Below are 21,392 nucleotides of genomic sequence, written 5' to 3' on the forward strand. Positions count from 1 at the left end.
ATATTTAGCAATAGTTATCTACTCCAAGAGATCTACCTACAAAACTTAATTTGGTTTTGCTAAGGCAACTACATTTTGGTTCATAGCAATTTGGAATGATACATTTTGGTCTCAACACTAAGAAGTTAATAATGCCAGCACCAATGGCTAAATGAGCATACAAAAACCAGCAACAAACCAAAAGAAAAGAGACAACAATAAACGAGCCCATGACATTAGTGAAACACAAGCATGACATTAGATGAAACACAAGCATGACATTACTCTATTAAAAGTTCAACATAAGGGAATAAAATCATTAAAGCAGGTTCACAAACATTAGAACATAGTTACAGCCACTATACAGGGGCTGCAAACTACAAGTCAAAGACTGGATTTGAGATAAAAGAAACAAAAGGAAACCGGCACAAAGGGAACTGACACAGAAGAGGAAAGCGCTTTGACACTTGAGAAACCACCACAAAGGCGCAGGACAAGATGCAGGGTTGACTCCTTCTAGATATTGTAATCTGCCAAAGTCCTGCCATCCTCCAACTGCTTCCCAGCCTTACGAAAGAAAAAAAATCATAGTATCGTACTGAGCCTTACGCTTTAGATACAATATCTTGTCATTGGGATCGTCACTGCCTTCCAGATACGTAAGAGTATGATCTAATTGTTCGTAGTGATCGAGACAGACCCTATTAGGGTTAAGAAAACTACCGCATCCACAGCGACATCCACAAATACTACATTCAGTACGTGCATCAGAATCATCAAAATCATCATCATCATCATCATCATCATCATCAGCAAGTTTGTTTGGCTCTATCTCTGTGCTTTCTTCTTCTCCTCCGGCTTTCTTCACTTGACTGTTGGTGGTCGTCTTGGCCTTCACATTATCAATGGTGTCAATGGTGTCGTCAAGGTTGAGGGTTCTCAGTGATAAGGTCTCCTTGGGGACGTCGTGGATGTCAAAGATAATCCTTTGCATATGAGCTGGGATGCCTTCCTTCTCTTCGATCTTAGCTTTGATGCTGTCAATGGAATCAGAACCTTTCACCTCGACAGGGATGTAGTCACCGGACAAGGTTCGTAGTAAGATTTGCATCTGTTGAAAACAATAGAGAAAAACATTGGAAATCAAATCACAAACCCTAATAATATCAAACTAAAACATAACCCTAAATGACAAAATTTGGGAAAGAATCAAAATTAGTGAACGCGTTGAGTAGAACCTTGAGAGAAAACACAGACAGTATAACAAACAAGATTAAACCTAATCAGATTGTATGAAGGAGTGAGAGAAAATCGAGAGAGAACGAACAAGAGGAACAAGAGAACGAAATTAGGTTTGCGTGAGTTGAACGAAGCCAGGGTGTATCATGGTGGCCGAGGAACACTACTTGCAAGGCTAACCATATAGTAAAAGAAGGCCTTGAGAGTACACATGTCACACTTCTCTCTCTCCGTTTTAACTAACTAGAAATTTCAAAATGTGTTTAGTCATTATTATTGAATAAACTTTCATATAATTATATTATTTAAGTGCATAACAAATATAAAATTTATTTATGGGGGATTATTAAATATATCATGTTTTATGTAGCAAAAAAAAAATTCCATGTTTGTTTGATTAGAAAAATATAATATTTTTATTCCGTAAATTATAGCTCAAGTCGTAGTGAGGATAAATGGGTTGGAGACGTGTGTCCAAGTATTTCCATGAAGATGATTATAAATGCTTTTTCCAATGTACTCAAACAAAACATACCATAATTTGTAGCCTGTGCATCCTTTTAATCCTTCTAAATTTTTGTTTGTATTGACCTTATATAGTCTGGTGTCTTCAAGTTGAGTAATCTGCATATGGAGATGATCACATGAATTCAATGCTTCAAATAAGCTTAATTAAGCTTTTGGAGATGATCAAGAAGGAATATTTTTTGAACATGGAAAGGAGGAACATTAAACATGAGAATGTTGGATATAATCTCTGTTGGGGAATATGCTGCAACACTTGGACTGATGATGATGTTGATAACGGAAGTACTTGAACATTCAAAGCGTGTATGCACACTAACCTTTAGGTTCAATTCGCCCCCACCAATTACTATGTATTGGGTGCAATAGAGAAGACCGACGAATTCCCTTCAGAATACTTTGAATTCCTTGATATGTTTTGCACTAACACACAAAGCCTATCTTTGATAATAGTTTACAGAAGTATGATTCCCACACTTCACTCATGCATTAGTGAAGTGAAGGATGAATTAGTATATAAAGTAAATGGAAGAGAAATTGGTAAGTATGATCCCAATTTCGTGCATCAGAATATATCATTTCTGCCCAAGTATCTCTATTTATAGAGACATTAACATCCATGGGTGAAGAGAAACATCTCTTTGAGAAACCTCTTCAAGAGGCGTTAGATTGACAAACGTGGAAGATTAATAGTGCAGTTTAATCTTTTTTATTAAGCGTTTTTACCCCGTGCGTTGCACGTACGTTGCATCTGAGAACGTGCGTTTCATTTTGTTGAAAACTTGAAATGGATTTTGTTGACAAGTTCACAAAGGTTTTACCCCGTGCGTTCCACATACGTCGCATGTCGTTGGCTCCCATATTAATGAACAAAAAAACAGAAACACGAGATTCGAACCAGGTACACTGAGGTCGCATAAGGTCTTGCCTACCCAATAGACCAAATCAACACATTGATATAACATCGAACATTAATTAATATAACCAATTTTATATTTCCAAGTTTATATTTTGGAAATATTTCTCACAGAAAACTTGTGTACTATTAGTTTAGAGTAAGAGATACTAAGAAAATTTACAGCTCTCACACACACGAAGGAAGGAAGAAATTTAAAGATATAGTTTATTTTTTTTATTAATTGCATATTTTGTCTTTTGTTAATAGTTTGGTTACAAGTGAACACAAGTGGCTGATTGAGTTTAGATGTAAGCCCCTTAGTATAAATAGTTGGGTCTTGTATCACTTTATCACTCATAAAGAAAATCGATAATTTTCTCTTAGTTCTCTTAAACGTCTAAATCTTTTTCTCACTCAAATTTCTAAGTTTTCCTTTCTATTGGAAAAGTATAGGCCCACCAAGCAAGAGAGAATCTGCAAAATCAAAATCAAACATACTTGTTAGAAATCTCATTAGTATTATAGAAAAATTGAGTAATAACATGTTTCAATCAACTTCTATTTACTCATAATAAATTCTGAGTAGCTTCTCTAGAGATTTAATTCTGATGTTAGAATCAACTCTAAAAGGATTTTTAAACATGCACTAGACAATATAAGAGATTATCGAGATGAAACTTACTTGAATCCTCTGAAAAAATTGATCCGGACAGCCTGCAAAAGCATATGAAACTATTAAGTGATTCTGATATTAGAAAGAGCCTACAAACTACAGACGAGTCAAAGTGATATGGGCTGAATCTCAACTACATATGAAAGCTAAACAACAATAAATAAAAACTTACCTGCGAGAAATAAAGGAAAAAGGCGATGAAAAAGGCTATTCGCGATTCCATAATCGAAAGAGCCCTGAATCTTAGCCCAAGCCATAGAAGCAACACTAGGTGCTGCAACAAAGGGAAGAACACTGGATAGAGCTCTTTAGGGAGGGTCTCATTTGTGGGAAGTCTCTGGTAGAGAATAACAAACAACACAGTGTAATGAGCCAAAACAATAGCAAAGAAGAAGATAGACCCTTCTTTTAGGCCTATAGAAGCTCCAAATAAAGCCCCCACAAAGTTTCCAACAATTGATAAATGATTTGAAGGGTTGGCCACCTTTGAAAGCCTCGTTTGGCCCCAGACATCCACTGCCCATAGATCTTAAGCTCAAGGCAGAAAATTGGTGTCATTAGAATGTACCAAAGGGAGTGGTGAAGGACTTTGGTGACTGATGGTGGAACCCCCATAGCCAAGAACAAGAGAGCTATCCAGGGGGCGAAGAAGAAGTTGACAGGGATTGGGTGGCTAAAGTTTTCCAGAGAATGGCTTGGCTGCTAGCTCCAAGGCAGATACCAAAAGATGAAACTTGAAACCGGAGAAGAAATGGCCATCTACTTGTAAGATCAAGTTATGATCGAGTAGTACAACTCTATGTTTTGATGATTACAAGTTAACATTTGAGTATGAACAATTATGGTACTCTAACGTGTTTTTCTGAGTGTGCTATTTACAGGCTCTGACCTCAATTCAATCTCACACAAATCAGAAGCACTGTGCATAAAGAGTAATCCAAGCAACGCTTTCGCAACATCTATGTTCACTCTGAACAGTAGAAATGCTTCAGAAGATCTGAAGTTATACAAGCTCTGATATGGACTCAGTCACTAGAAGTTCTGACAACCAAGAAACTCTGAAGGTTCAGATGTTCTGATGGTGTAGAATACTCTGAAGATCCAGAAGCTGAATAGTGGAAACTCTGATGTCCAGAAGCAAGAAACTCTGAAGACCATGTACTTCCCTCTGAGTTCAGAATCAGAAGATACAACGGTCAGAGGATCTGTGCTTTCCCTCTGACTCTGATCAACCGGCTCGCAAGTTCCAACATGAAGCATTCCCCTGATCAGAAGTCTCCTAGGTTTAAAGGTCAAGTCACTATCCAAGTACAAAAGCAAAAGTACTTTCCTGACGACCTACCTAACGTTCTCAGCCACAACAGAAGCTGGAATTTCCAGAACTGCCCTCCAACGGTAGCATTTCCATGCAGCGTTCAAACCCTAATCCTTGGAGTATAAATAAAGGCTGAAGATTGAAAGATGCGGTTGGAAGAATTACACACGCGCAAGCTATATTCAAAAACCTTCTAAGCATTCTTTCATCTGAATTCATTGTGTTTACTATTAGCTTTTCAGAAGCAAATCTCTTGTAAACATTCTTTGTTAAACAATTTGTTTAGTTACCTTTAGGAGATCAAGGTTGATCGGATCCTAGAGAAGACTAAGAGAGTGAATCTTAGTGTGAGCTAAGTCAGTGTAATTGTTAGTCACTTGTAGGTTTCAAGTGCAGTTGTAACACTTTACCTGATTAGTGGATTGCCTTCATTCTAAGAAGGAAGAAATCACCTTAACGGGTGGACTGGATTAGCTTGAGGGATTTATCAAGTGAACCAGGATAAAAATCCTTGTGTGCTTCTCTATCTCTTATCTTTAGCACTTAAGTTCTCGAAAGATTTGTTAAAATCTTTAAGGTGGAAGTTTTATCTTGAAAATGTTATTCAAACCCCCTTTTTCTACCGTTTTTCATACCTTCACTACTGTCATCTGGAAGCATAATCTCTTCTGAAGACTGTTAGATGAGAAAAACAAAACATGTCAAAATATGTAACAACTTTCAATCATTAATAAGTAAAATAAGATGTTGTTGAGTTTGATGCAAATAAAACATGTCTACCTATAGATTATTGATTCATAACATATTTGGATCAACATCTCTTATCCGAGAATCAATTCTTAGACCATAAGCTACTTATAGAAGCTTTCTTCACGTAGTTGATTATGGATTCAGAATCAATTCTATAAGAATTTTCAAACATGGTTCCATACTGTGTAGGAATAATTTTGGTTCAACTTAAATAATGTTTTGGTTCAAGGATTCTATTGTGTATGTAAAAGATATTGGGACAGCTTACTCCTTACTCTAGATTATTGAATATATATACCGCAAGATTAAAACCAAAAAAGGTTATTAATATACAATTGCATATTAGTTTCAATTAACACTGAGAATGTGGTGTGATACTATTTATATGCAGAATATATATGATCTTCTATAAATGGATGCTTATAATTAGAGCTGTCAAAATGGGCCAGCCCGGCCCATATGGGCTGACCCGTAACGGGTTGGGTTGGTCACGGGTTGGGTTATGTCAACCCGGATTTAAATGAGCCAGAAAATTATGGACCCAACCCGACTCGCTATGAACCCGCGGGTTGACGGGCTGGCTCGCGAGTTGGATAAAATAAATAAATAAAATGCAAAAATTGGATTTTTTTTTTGAACAGTTCCTGCAATATATTAAACGGGGGGCATAGAAGCCAAAATGTCTGCGGTTACAAAAGTCTCAACCTCAGGAGGGACTTCCTCAATCCACACACAACCGGCGAAAGAAATGCAAAAATTGGATTAAAAAATCTTGAAAATGTTTTAAAAAAATTATTATAAAAAGTTACTTATAAAAGTTCATCAATCTAAGATTATAAGTAAACAATATAACATCATTCACTTTATGCATATCTAAATTTAAGTTCAAACTTCAAATCTAACATAGTTTTACAATAGTAATTAGTAACGATATCAATTCAACCGGTCCAAATCTACCATAGTTCAACATATTCTAATAATAATACTAACAAATAAGGTTTTTAAACAAATATGTCAATGTGCTCACTCTCCAGAACAATTTAAAAATAAAAATAAAAAATTACTCTAACCCGCGGGCTGGCTCGCTTGACTCGCGGGCCGACTCGTTTAACCCGCGGGTTAAGTGGGTTGGGTTGCACTGACCCATATTATATCCGAGTTGAAATTTAGTCAACCCAACCCGGCTCATTTAACCAACCCGTTGGGCTGGCTCGTGGGTTGCAACCCATATTGACAGCTCTACCTGCAGTTGTTTAACCACTGGCATGCAAAGGAGGATGGTCGGTCGTATTTGAGTTCCATTATTAATGATTGTCGTTTATTGAGTCATGCTTTTGATTTAGTTTCTGTTATGTTTGTTCGCCGTACAGGCAATACTGTTGCGGATTTTTTGGCTAAGAACTCGGAAGCTTATACCGATACGGTATGGGTGGAAGAGGTTCCTTTAGCCGCCGCACCGCTTATTGATGCTGATGTAATGAACCTTTTGCCGACTGGCCTTTAATATATTTGCAGTTGAATTTCAAAAAAAAAAAAAAATGACATGAAACAATCTAATATAAATAGTATCTAAAAAGTGAAAAACAACACTAAATTAAATGTCATGTCATGACACTTAGAACTTAGATGTCTCCAACATGCCAAATAACTATATATAAACATGTAACAAATAACTACGAACAAATACTCTAAGTTCAAATATGACAAACAACTACAAATACTTAAGTCTCAAAGTTTCAAAAAGTCATCACTCCGACACTAGTACTCCAAGTATGAGTAAAATTATAAAAATTATTATTATATGTATGGATTCTAGGTTGGGTTGGATGGATTTGAACTGAATTCGAAATCCGATCCGAACTTGGTTGGGTTGTACTAAAATCCATCCGACTAACCCGATTGCCCGATCCAACCCGCATTTTTTCTATTGGATCAGATTGGGTTGGGCGGGTTCATTGGATTTACCCGGCCCATATTCACCCCTAATGTGTCCCATTTTCAATTTGATTCCTCACAGGATTGGGTCCCTCAACAACATAATTATTACTTCTCTTTTATTTATTTACTTTTGATAAAATTTATGGTAAACTTATGCCGCATTTAAATTAATTAGTCAAAAAGTTATAACTAAGTATCATTCTAATTTGAGTCATATAATTTTTTGAAGAATTTAATATATTTTTTTAAATTAAATTAGTCAAAAGTAATAGAGTTTAATAAATGTTAACAATCAGTGTAAAGAAGTTTTACATTAACATCCAATTATTGTATGGCACGTGAGATAAATGTTTATATTCTTCATTTATTTTAATTAAGTTACAATTATAGTTTCTAATGTGACAAAAAATAATTGGACGTATGTGTAAAAAAAAATTACACCGATGGTGTATCTCCTCTTTTCTCAAAGTAATACTCCCTCCGTCCCCATTTATAAGTCACATTTTTTGTCCCTAATTATAAGTCACTTTGTGATACCAATGCAACATTTAATATTTGTTTCCAATACTAACCTCATATTTAAGATGAAAGAGGTAGTTATATTTGAAAAGTTTTAATTTGGAGAGAGAAATTCTAAGGGTGACATTGGAAAGACCATGTTTTTGTCTTATAAATTTATTGTTTTTAACTATTTTTCTTAATGTAAGAGAAGTAGTTAAAAATGACTTATAATAGGGGACGGAGGGAGTATAACTTTATGTTTTGAGAAGATTTAATTGATTAGACTTAAATCATACATTAACTGCGTTTTTATTCTCTTTCTCACATGATCATAAACTAATGTTTTATTTACAAGAGGAAGGATGATCCTATGATGAGTGGCTCTTGCTGCTCCTGTCTAGCTTTTGTGCTGGGGTTTAATCTCCTCTGTAACAAAAAAAATGCTAATAGAATTTAGAACCCAAAAAACACTTTGTTTAAAAAAGCTTATAGAATTTAATTGGTTGGGGCTGTGCCGCTGAGGGCAAGGAGGAAGGCGATCAATTAAAACCGTTAGGTATGTTATGCGAACTTTCGTTTCGTATTCAAGAGTATTTTCTTAATTAAAAATATCTTAAGGTTTTGGTTGAACCAAAGTATTTTATAGTCAATTTGTATGAGATTAATTTTCTCGAGGGTCTGCAATTTGTGTAGGTATTTTCAAAGAAATTTTTGTACATACACACTATCCAACAACCAAACCCTAATATTTAATTTGAGATGATTTTTTGTGTGTAAAAGAAATGAACATCTTCAAGAGTAGTAAAAAGGAAAAGGTTTAAAATATGAATCTTTTTGACTATGAAAAATAAGAATATTTTAATTTTTAAAATAAGAATATGTATGAAGATTGTAAAAAGAGTAAATTAATGACTTAGTAATTAATGTTTTTTTTAACGAGACTTTGTTTTTGTCAACAAAAGAAGCTGTATATTAACGAGACTTAGTACTTAGTAATTAAAGATAATGCCATGACATGACTCCTTTGTCAATCAAAATTACATAAAAAGGAAACCACCTAAAGTTTTTACTTTTTTTTTTTTTTTGAAAAGGTTGATATTTGTAATATCATTAAAATATCGTTATAAAAAAAAATTATCATTAAAATAAGAGTCTCATATTTCTATCCTCACCTCTTCCTAAAAAATCTATCTTTACCTCAGTGCTTTTAATATTATTTAGTTTTCCCTTGTATGCATAGAAAGATCCCTGGTCTTCCCAATCAAATAGAACCAGCTACCTTCAAAATTTCCATCCATCATCCATGGCTTCTCAAGCTGTTCCGGTCTGGAACCACCAAACGGGCTAAACAAAATAGAGGGCGAATGCAAAGCAAATAAGATAAGTAAAAATGCGTGAAAATAATAGGATCTCCACCGCTGGGGTGGTTCCTGTTATTTATAACTTGGGTTTTGGTCCGAACGAACCATGGGTTGCCCGGCCCATTTAATATACAAACGTTCAACCCAAATGTCTTATATATTGGTACGCCCATATCAGACCACAAGCCCACAAGACACTAAGACTTAGAATAAGATGAAAGTGTCTTTAATCAGCTCACAATCATTAAAGCATTCATAATATAATTGAAATAGGCGTGTGAATCATAACACATGTACATTTGGATGAAAGCGAATAACAATAACCACGTCAGACTAGCTCTTTCCTCTTCTCTTTTTCTTGCGTGTTGAATCGAACCTGTCAAATCTCTGTGCCTATCACCTCCTACGCCCTTACTGTGGCAAGAGTCATCATTGTTTTTCCTGCTACAATTACATCAACAGATATCCACAAATATTTGGGAACTTGAGCCGCAGCATTATCATGCGTCTTTAAATCCCACTGACATAATTACCATCATGAGAAATAAATATAATTAAAAGCACACGAAATAAATTCAAACTCGGAAAGTTGTGCCCGTTCCAATTGTCCTTGAAGCGTCATGTCTTCCGGACTAAAACGTCCTTTCCACTTGACTTTTACGATGAATCACATCCGTTCAAATTCAAATTCTTGACCAACGTGTCCCTTTAATCTAAACATCAAACCTGACCCTTGAGTGTCCACATGTAAGCACGCGTCCACTCACCTGCTAATTAATTCACCTTTTCATCTCATCCCTTCACCCCTCCTTCCTTCTCTATATAAAGCCTCATATTTTACTCCTCTTATCACTTACTTGCATTTCCTTACTACCCATACTCTCTCAAGAAAAAATCCAACACTTTACTTCTTCTCTGCCAAACCCGTTTCTCTGCTTCCTGCACTTAACATCGACCATCCCAGCAGTCTTCCAAGTTTCAATCTTTCTCTCAAGTAACAATCCTTTTCTTTCTTCTTCTTTATTTCCATACTTTCACATGAACTTGCGCATGAAAGTTCCTACCTTTAACACCCATAACTCTTTCTCTACCCAGAAAACGCTGCATAAATCTTGCATTTTAAACTAAAAACTCATACTCTATTCCATCTCCATCTTACACTTCTAAACCTTTTACTTTCATGATACTCTGAAAATGGTTTCCAAACGTTCCCGTAAAGAGGCTTCTACCCCTAGTGTCCCACCTACCGCCGATTCCCTATGGGTTGCCAGTAAAATCAAAAAAACAATTTTCTAAAAACTGTACTCCAAAAGCTATTATAGATTTAGTGTCTAAGTACAACTTTAGGAAAGATGGCCTAGATGCACATTTGGATATAATTCCCTGCTCTCCTGATGGCCAGATAATCAAGGGCGAAACTTCACTTATCTCTTCGAAAATTTATTCTCCGATTTGAAATACACTCTACCTTTTTCTGATTTCACTTGCTCCGTGTTAACCCTTCTAAATGTAGCTCCCACCCAACTTCATGGCAATGCTTGAGCGTACTTAAAAGCCTTTGAGATTTTATGCCTAACTCTAAAAATCGAACCCACCAGTAATAAGTTATTCTACTTCTTTGAAACATGTGGGCGATGATGGTGTGAAAAACGACTAGAAGGGGGGGTTGAATAAAGTTTTGAATATAAAAAACTTTCCCTTTAAGATTTAAAGTAAATCTTTTCGGTTTATCTGAGATAGATGGTGCAGCGGATAAAGATAGAGAGAAGAGAGAAGCACACAAGTATTTTATCCTGGTTCACTTGATAAATCCCTCAAGCTAATCCAGTCCACCCGTTTAGGTGATTTCTTCCTTCTTAGAATGAAGGCAATCCACTAATCAGATAATTGTTAAAACTGTACTTGAGACCTACAAGTGACTAACAATACACTGACTTAGCTCACACTAAGATTCACTTGTAAGATCAAGTTTTGATCTAGTAGTACAACTCTATGTTTTGATGATTACAAGTTAACCTTTTGATATGAACAATTGTGGTACTCTAACGTGTTTTTCTGAGTGTGCTATTTACAGGCTCTGACCTCAACTCAATCTCACACAAATCAGAAGCACTGTGTATAAAGAGCAACCCAAGCAACGCTTTCGCATTCACCATGTTCAGTATGAACAGTGGAAAAGCTTCAGAAGTTCTGAAGTTATACAAACTCTGATGTGGACTCAGTCACTAGAAGCTCTGAAGATCCAGAAAGTCTGATAACCAAGAAACACTGAAGGCTCAGATATTCTGATGGTGTAGAAGACTCTGAAGATCCAGAAGCTGATTAGTGAAATTCTGTTGTCCAGAAGCTAGATACTCTGAAGACCATGTTCTTCCCTCTGAGTTCAAAATCAGAAGAAACAATGGTCAGAGGATCTGGGCTTTCCCTCTGACTCTGATCAACCGGCTTCACAAGTTCCAATATGAAGCATTCCCCTGATCAGAAGTCTCTTAGGTTTAAAGGTCAAGTCGCTATCCAAGTACAAAAGCAACTGTACCTTCCTGACGACCTACCTAACAGTCTCAGACATAGCAGAAGCTGGATTTTCCAGAACTGCCCTCCAACGGTAGCATTTCCCATGCAACGCTCAACCCTAATCCTTGGAGTATATAAAGAGGCTGAAGACTGAAAGAAACGGCCAGAAGCATTCACATACGCGCAAGACATATTCAAATTCTTCTAAGCTTTCTTTCATCTGAAATTCATTGAGTTTACTATTAGCTTTTGAGAAGCAAATCTCTTGTAAACAATTCTTTGATAAACAGTTTGTTTAGTTCCTTTAGGAGATCAAGGCTGATCGGATCCTAAAGAAGACTAAGAGAGTGAATCTTAGTGTGAGCTAAGTCAGTGTAATTGTTAGTCACTTGTAGGTTTCAAGTGCAGTTGTAACTCTTACCTGATTAGTGGATTGCCTTCATTCTAAGAAGGAAGAAATCACCTTAACGGGTGGACTGGAGTAGCTTGAGTGATTTATCAAGTGAACCAGGATAAAATCCTTGTGTGCTTTTCTATCTCTTATCTTTAGCACTTAAGTTCTCGAAAGATTTGTCAAAATCTTTAAGGTGGAAGTTTTATACTGAAAACGTTATTCAAACCCCCCCTTTCTACCGTTTTTCATACCTTCAATTGGTATCAGAGCGCAAGTTCTGATTACCACACCTAACAGTGTTCAGTGATCCGGGCCGGTGTGAAAAACAATGGCTGCCACCACCAGTGAAACTCAAAGAGATGGTTACAATGCAAAGCCTCCTATGTTCGACGGTCAAAGGTTCGAATATTGGAAAGATAGACTGGAAAGTTTCTTTCTGGGTTTCGATGCAGATCTCTGGGATATTATTGTGGATGGCTACGAGCGTCCAGTTGATGCAGATGGCAAGAAGATCCCAAGGTCAGAGATGACTGTAGATCAAAAGAAGCTGTACTCACAACATCACAAAGCAAGAGCAATTCTTCTAAGTGCTATTTCCTATGAAGAGTACCAGAAAATTACAGATCGTGAGTTTGCGAAAGGCATTTTCGAATCTCTGAAGATGTCTCATGAAGGAAACAAGAAAGTCAAAGAATCAAAGGCATTGTCTTTGATCCAAAAGTATGAATCCTTCATCATGGAGCCAAATGAGTCCATTGAAGAAATGTTCTCCAGATTTCAGTTGCTTGTAGCTGGCATACGACCTCTCAACAAAAGCTACACAACAAAAGATCATGTCATAAGGGTCATCAGGTGTCTTCCTGAAAGTTGGATGCCTTTAATGACTTCAATAGAGCTCACGAGAGACGTTGAGAATATGAGTTTAGAAGAACTCATCAGCATTTTGAAATGCCATGAGCTGAAGCACTCAGAGATGCAAGATCTGAGGAAAAAGTCCATAGCCTTGAAATCTAAATCTGAAAAGGCTAAGGTTGAGAAGTCAAAAGCTCTTCAAGCTGAAGAAGAGGAATCTGAAGAAGCGTCAGAAGATTCTGATGAAGATGAGCTGACTCTGATCTCCAAGAGACTCAATCGCATCTGGAAGCACAGGCAGAGCAAATACAAGGGCTCTGGAAAGGCAAAAGGAAAGTCTGAATCCTCAGGTCAGAAGAAGTCCTCACTTAAGGAAGTCACATGCTTTGAGTGCAAAGAATCAGGGCACTACAAAAGTGACTGTCCAAGATTGAAGAAGGACAAGAAGCCAAAGAAGCACTTCAAGACAAAGAAGAGTCTGATGGTGACATTTGATGAATCAGAGTCAGAGGATGTTGACTCTGATGGTGAAGTCCAAGGACTCATGGCTATTGTCAAAGACAAGGAAGCAGAGTCAAAGAGAGTTGTTGACTCTGACTCAGAATCAGAAGGAAATCCTAACTCAGACGATGAAAATGAGGTATTCGCTTCTTTCTCTACCTCTGAACTGAAACATGCATTGTCTGATATTATGGATAAGTATAACTCCTTATTGTCTAAGCATAAGAAGCTGAAAAAGAACTTATCTGCTGTTTCCAAGACTCCTTCTGAACATGAGAAAATTATTTCTGATTTGAAAAATGATAATCATGCCTTGATCAATTCTAACTCTGTGCTTAAGAACCAGATTGCTAAGTTAGAAGAAATTGTTGCCTGTGATGCCTCTGATTGTAGAAATGAATCTAAGTATGAAAAGTCTTTTCAAAGATTCCTAGCTAAAAGCGTGGATAGAAGCTTAATGGCTTCAATGATCTATGGCGTAAGCAGAAATGGAATGCATGGCATTGGCTATTCTAAACCAATTAGAAATGAGCCCTCTGCGTCTAAAGCTAAATCCTTGTATGAATGCTTTGTTCCCTCTGGTACCATATTGCCTGATCCTGTACCTGCTAAAGTTGCTAAAAACCCTCTTAAAAAGGGATCCTTCTCTATGACTAAATATCATGCAAATATTCCTTTAAAATATCATGTTGAGACACCCAAGGTGATCAGAACCTCTGGGGTAACTAACAAGAGAGGACCCAGAAAGTGGGTACCTAAGGACAAGATTATCTATGTTGCAGATATCCTTGATAGCTCCACTGAAACACCAATCATGGTATCTGGACAGTGGATGCTCGCGTCACATGACGAGAGAAAGGCGTATGTTCCGAGAGCTGAAACTTAAGCCTGGAGGCGAAGTTGGCTTTGGAGGAAATGAAAAGGGTAAAATTGTTGGTACTGGTACTATTTGTGTAGATAGTAGTCCATGTATTGATAATGTGTTATTGGTAGACGACTTAACACATAACTTATTGTCTATAAGTCAATTAGCTGACAAGGGTTATGATGTTATATTCAATCAAAAGTCCTGCCGGGCTGTAAGTCAAATCGATGGCTCTGTTCTGTTTAACAGCAAGAAGAAGAACAACATTTATAAGATCAGATTATCTGAGTTGGAGGCTCAGAATGTGAAGTGCCTTCTGTCTGTTAATGAAGAGCAGTGGGTATGGCATAGACGGTTAGGGCATGCCAGTATGAGAAAGATTTCTCAGCTGAGCAAGCTAAACCTTGTCAGGGGCCTACCCAATCTGAAGTTCGCTTCAGACGCTCTTTGTGAAGCATGTCAGAAAGGCAAATTCACAAAAGTCCCTTTCAAGGCAAAGAATGTTGTCTCAACCTCAAGGCCGTTAGAACTTCTGCATATCGACCTTTTTGGATCAGTGAAAACTGAGTCTATAGGTGGCAAGAGATATGGGATGGTTATCGTTGATGACTATAGCCGCTAGACATGGGTAAAGTTTCTAACCCGCAAGGATGAGTCTCATGCTGTGTTCTCTACCTTCATTGCTCAAGTGCAAAACGAGAAGGCTTGTAGGATTGTGCGTGTCAGAAGTGACCATGGTGGAGAGTTTGAGAATGACAAATTTGAGAGTCTGTTTGATTCCTATGGAATTGCACATGATTTCTCTTGTCCCAGAACTCCTCAACAAAATGGTGTTGTTGAGAGGAAGAACAGAACTCTCCAGGAGATGGCTAGAACCATGCTCCAAGAAACTGGCATGGCTAAGCACTTTTGGGCAGAGGCAGTAAATACAGCATGTTACATTCAGAACAGAATCTCTGTGAGACCAATTCTGAATAAGACTCCTTATGAATTGTGGAAGAACATAAAACCCAACATTTCTTATTTTCATCCTTTTGGCTGTGTTTGTTATGTTCTCAATACTAAGGATAAATTGCATAAATTTGATGCTAAGTCTTCTAAGTGTCTATTACTCGGTTACTCTGAGAGATCTAAAGGTTTTAGATTTTATAATACTGATGCTAAGACTATTGAAGAATCTATTCATGTTAGATTTGACGATAAGCTTGACTCTGACCAGTCAAAGCTAGTTGAAAAGTTTGCAGATTTAAGCATTAATGTTTCTGACAAAGGCAAAGCTCCAGAGGAAGTTGAGCCAGAGGAAGATGAACCAGAGGAAGAAGCTGGTCCCTCTAACTCACAAACTCTGAAGAAGAGCAGAATCACTGCAGCTCACCCTAAGGAATTGATTTTGGGCAACAAAGACGAACCAGTCAGAACCAGATCTGCCTTCAGACCCTCTGAAGAGACCTTGCTCAGTCTGAAAGGATTGGTGTCCTTAATTGAACCCAAGTCCATAGATGAAGCTCTTCAGGACAAGGATTGGATTCTGGCCATGGAAGAAGAATTGAATCAATTCTCCAAGAACGATGTTTGGAGCTTAGTGAAGAAGCCTGAGAGTGTCCATGTTATTGGAACGAAATGGGTATTCAGAAACAAGCTGAATGAGAAAGGAGATGTAGTCAGAAACAAGGCAAGGCTAGTTGCTCAAGGCTACAGCCAGCAGGAAGGAATAGACTACACTGAAACATTTGCTCCAGTAGCAAGACTGGAGGCAATCAGACTGTTAATCTCTTTTTCAGTAAATCACAACATAGTTCTACATCAGATGGACGTGAAGAGTGCCTTCCTAAATGGTTATATTTCAGAGGAAGTCTATGTTCATCAACCCCCAGGTTTTGAAGATGAGAAGAAACCAGACCATGTGTTCAAATTGAAGAAATCACTCTACGGTCTGAAGCAAGCTCCCAGAGCATGGTATGAGAGACTTAGCTCATTCCTTCTGGAGAATGAGTTTGTAAGGGGTAAAGTAGATACAACTCTTTTTTGCAAGACTTATAAAGATGATATCTTAATTGTGCAAATTTATGTTGATGATATTATATTTGGTTCTGCTAATCAATCTCTATGCAAAGAATTTTCTGAGATGATGCAGGCTGAATTTGAGATGAGTATGATGGGAGAATTAAAGTACTTTCTGGGAATACAAGTTGATCAAACACCAGAAGGAACATATATCCATCAGAGCAAGTACACTAAAGAACTTCTGAAGAAGTTCAATATGCTGGAATCTACAGTGGCCAAGACTCCAATGCATCCTACATGCATTCTGGAGAAAGAAGATAAAAGTGGTAAAGTATGTCAGAAGCTCTATCGTGGCATGATAGGTTCACTTCTATACTTAACTGCATCTAGGCCAGACATACTATTTAGTGTTCATTTATGTGCTCGTTTCCAATCAGATCCAAGGGAAACCCACTTAACTGCTGTTAAGAGGATCCTAAGGTATCTGAAAGGCACCACTAACCTTGGCTTGATGTATAAGAAAACATCAGAGTATAAGCTTTCAGGTTACTGTGATGCTGATTATGCTGGAGATAGAACAGAGAGAAAAAGTACTTCTGGAAATTGTCAATTTCTGGGAAGCAATCTAGTCTCATGGGCAAGCAAGAGGCAATCAACCATTGCACTATCAACTGCAGAGGCAGAATATATCTCAGCAGCAATATGCAGCACTCAGATGCTCTGGATGAAACATCAGCTGGAGGATTATCAGATCCTTGAGAGCAATATCCCAATCTATTGTGATAACACTGCTGCAATCTCATTGAGTAAGAATCCTATCTTGCATTCAAGGGCAAAGCACATTGAGGTAAAGTATCACTTTATTAGAGATTATGTACAGAAGGGCGTACTTCTTCTGAAGTTTGTTGATACTGACCATCAATGGGCAGATATCTTTACAAAGCCCTTAGCAGAGGATATATTTAATTTTATTCTGAAAAATCTGAACATGGATTTTTGTCCAGAGTGATGATGGATCAGAACCTCTGACTATGATACTTCTTGATCAGAAGATGTCTAGTCCAGAAGGTAACTCAATCAGAGTGTGTGTACCCATTGGTACTGACTCTGAAGCTGAGACAGCAACACGTGTATCAGTATTTCTGATGCATAGTTCCTTGTGCCCGTGTGACAGTCTGTTATGATTGCGTGTAGATGTGCTTCTCTCCTATGTGTGATGTGTGTATTTACTGTTACTATCTATCTTTAATTTTCAACCGTTGATTTTAAATTGCTTTTTGAATCAACAACGGTTATTTGTCAAAACCCACTATACACACACGATCTCTTTCACTTCCGGTTTTTACTCTCTCTCTCTCCGCTATTTCAAAACCGCTTATCCTCGTTTTCTCTCTCGATCTCTCTTCATCTTTCAACCTTCATCTTCTACCTCAAACCTTCAACCGCTTCAAAAATGGTGAGTCAAACCAGAAGAGCTACTGCAGATGCAACCCAGTTCCCTCACATGGTAGTTGGTCTAGCAACAGGTCAAAGGGAACCTGAGAATCCGTCTCAAGATCTAGGTCAAGCTCAAGAGCAGATTATTCCGATTGCAGAACGGGGCTGTGCCGTTCATTGTGTTTATGCTCCTGAGGAACTTCAAGTACTGGCAGAATGGAGATTCGACCTCGACAACCTTGCTACAAATGGGTATGATCTTCGTCCTGAAGTCCAAGTTCAAGGTTGGGGAAATTACTTCAACAGGCTTCGAGGACCGGTGTATGATAAACTGATCAAGGAATTCTGGAAGCACGCCGACTGCGATGATACTCAGGTGGTATCTCACATTCTTGGAAGAAAGATCATCATCACAGAGAAGTCCTTCGTGAACTTGCTGGGTGCAGAAACTGCTCTTGGGTATTGTAATTCAGGTTCCCTCTGATACGATTGTCCTGCACGATGCTAAGACAAGAGGTTCGACAATCGCTTAACAATAAAACAGAACTTAACAACAAAACAATAACACTCAGAAGTTGTTAACCCAGTTCAGTGAAAACTTTCACCTACGTCTGGAGGGTTTGCACCCAAAGAAAGGAAATCCACTATCTCAAGATTCAGGAATTACAGACACTCATGAACGACTCAGTTCATAGTTCACTTCCTAATCTACCCAGTGTATTTCTACTTAGAATCTCAACCTAAGTATGAGAGCCCCTCTCACTTTCTCTCAATCACTGCCACAGTGATTGGTAAACACAATGAACAATCAGAGTTTGAATGTAATCAAACAACACAGAACCCTTCTTTGCTTTATAGAATCAGTGAGCAAAGAGGATTCACAAATAACAAAGAACGAAGCACACTAACAAATCCTAAAACACACGATCTCTCTCTATCAGCTTCGGTCATCTTCACGTTTCAGGTCTTCATCCTTTTATAGACTTCAGCAGCGGTAGCATGGGCTTTTGGGTTAGCACGGGCTGAAGAAACAGATTCCAATAACAGCAATTTGAAAACGCAATCTTGATAGATTCGGTTTCTTACTGCACAAGTAAAGATAGAAATCAATCTTTTAACAAAGATTGTTTCAACAAATAACAACCCAACAACTAAAACCCTTCTGAGATAGTTACTTGCTCCTCAAGTAACTCAAAACATATCTTCAACAAATCTTCAGAAGGCCCATAACAGAAACACAAGCTGAGGACTGATGTCCTAGCCTCACGAGGTCAGATGCCACGACATCTGCTTCGACAATCAGTTGTTTTGACAAAATGCAAGGCAACATGTTCCAACAATCTCCCCCTTTGTCAAATTTTGTCTAAAACAACTCACAATCAGAGAGGAAAAAAAACTAGAGAGACAATTCTCCCCCTTAGTCAGAGCTCCCCCTCAAACTGATGCATCTACACAACCAACTACCATACTTCAGAAGACATAGTCGGAACAACCACTTAGCAGCACAAACACAAAACCAGAGGTACGATCAGCCTTAGCACATGATAACATCAAAATGGATTAGCTTGAACATCATCGTATCAGAAATTCTACCATCTGAAGCTGGCAGCACATACCCAGAAGTACAGCTAACAGAAATACTGCTCATCAGAAGCACCGTCAGAAATACCGCTCATCAGAAGTAACATTTCAGAAACAAACATAGCCATCGTCTTGAACTTGTCTTCAGACCAGAGCTAACACTATCAGAACTTTTCTTCAGACCAGAGCTAACACTATCAGAACACACATAGCACAGTAGAAACAGAAGCAACTTCTCACATCTTCTGAGAACATGAACATCTGAACCAAAACAAACTTCTGAAGTACAAACAAACTTCTGATCTAAAACATCTTCTGAACTGAAACATCTTCTGAACTAAAACAAACTTCTGAAGTACAAAACAAACTTCTGATCTAAAACATCTTCTGAACTGAAACATCTTCTGAACTAAAACATCTTCTGAACAGAACTTCTGAACCTCAAACTTCTGAACATAAACAACTTCTGAACATAAACAACTTCTGAACATGAACAACTTCTGATAAAACTACTCCCCCTTTTTAGCACAAATTTGCAAAGGGTGCATCCAAAACAAAAGACAAGATCAAAATCATCGCAAACTATGCTTCAGAACCAGACTTTTCCTTGGAACCTTCGGCACTTCACTCTGTACTTGCTTCAGATCCTTCCTCCTCGTCGCTTTGTTCAACATCTTGACGTTCTTCTTCTTGTAACTTGAGTAGCAACGCATCAACTTTGAGCTTCCTGGCAGTACTCACCCTGATTGTTTCTTGTAAAGCCTCGGAGACTTCCAGTAATTCAGCAATTATGGCCTTAGTGTCAGATGCAGTCACAGTAGGCGCAGATGTTTTGCTAGTTGGTAAGGCAATGTCGAGAACATGTGGGTCCATAAACAAACGTTGATCCAAAGTGATTGGAACACCACAAGACATAGCCACATCATCAGCTCTGAGAATCTGAGGATGTTGCTTCAGAATGATCTCAGTAAGAAGTGATGGAAACGAAACAGGCATCTTCACAGCACAAGTATCAGCATGCTTCAATGTCTGCTCAAACACAAAAGTTCCAAAATCAAAATCAATAGACTGGCCTATCCGATAGATTAATTTGGCAAGCGTTGCAGAAACTCCAGAAGTATGCTGAGTAGGAACCCAATTCACAGCACCAATCCTGTTAAGAATAGCATACTTCACACTCAGATTTCCAGTAGAGAGCAGCTTCTTGCTAGGCCACTTCTTCACATAACCAGCCCTTCTTGAAGATTACCAATAATGTTTTCTTGAGGATGATTCTTCTGAACCCTGATTGATGGAGCTTTGTTTGTTGTGATATCTTTGTCTTCCTTTTCATCAGCACTTGTTTCTGACTCATTGTCGAGGGCGGTTGCTGGAGCATTAGCTGGAACATCAGCACCATCATCATCTTCATTCAGAACTGCTTCTTCCTTCTTGCTTGGTTCATCATCCACAGTCACATTCACAGATTCCATCATGGTCCTCGTGCGAGAGTTAAAAACTCTATAAGCTTTGCTGTTCATAGAATACCCCATGAAAATTCCTTCATCACTTCTAGGATCAAGCTTCCTCTTAGGATCACGATCTGCAAGAATATAACATTTACTTCCAAAGATATGAAAGTATTTTACAGATGGCTTTCTACCTTTCCATAGCTCATATTGTGTAGAGGATGTCCCTGCCCTGATGGTGACTCTATTATGTATGTAACAAGCAGTACTCATAGCTTCAGCCCAGAACTGGTGTGGAATCTTCTTAGCATGTAACATTACTCTGGCTGATTCCTGGAGAGTTCTATTTTTCCGTTCAACAATTCCATTCTGCTGTGGAGTGATGGGGGCAGAAAATTCATGGCTAATACCTTCTGTTCCACAGAACTCCAAGAATTTTGAATTCTCAAACTCCCTTCCATGATCACTTCTGATTCTTACAATCACACAGTCCTTCTCATTCTGAAGTCTCAAACATAGGTTCTTGAATATTTCAAATGTCTCTGATTTTTCTCTCATAAATTCAACCCATGTATACCTTGAAAAGTCATCTACACAGACAAACACATACCTCTTTC

At 37.9% G+C, this 21,392-nt stretch overlaps 2 protein-coding genes across 2 annotated transcripts; both read right to left on the reverse strand.

The window, feature by feature from the left end:
* Nucleotides 1–237: 237 nt before the first annotated feature.
* Nucleotides 238–1,090, reverse strand: LOC130736851 (uncharacterized). The gene has a single exon (XM_057588629.1). It carries the CDS (start codon nt 1,088–1,090, stop codon nt 548–550), a length of 543 nt encoding a protein of 180 aa, XP_057444612.1. The 3' UTR covers nt 238–547.
* Nucleotides 1,091–3,063: 1,973 nt separating this feature from the next.
* On the reverse strand, nt 3,064–20,200 carry LOC130736853 (S-type anion channel SLAH3-like). The gene is given in 7 exon segments (XM_057588630.1): nt 3,064–3,115; nt 3,324–3,355; nt 3,487–3,531; nt 3,533–3,600; nt 3,603–3,821; nt 3,824–4,013; nt 20,069–20,200. Coding segments are annotated over 7 exon segments (738 nt in total).
* Between the last annotated feature and the right edge of the window lie 1,192 nt (nt 20,201–21,392).

This window comes from Lotus japonicus, chromosome 2 (genome assembly GCF_012489685.1).
Source record: "Lotus japonicus ecotype B-129 chromosome 2, LjGifu_v1.2".
Classification (NCBI taxonomy): Eukaryota; Viridiplantae; Streptophyta; class Magnoliopsida; order Fabales; family Fabaceae; genus Lotus; species Lotus japonicus.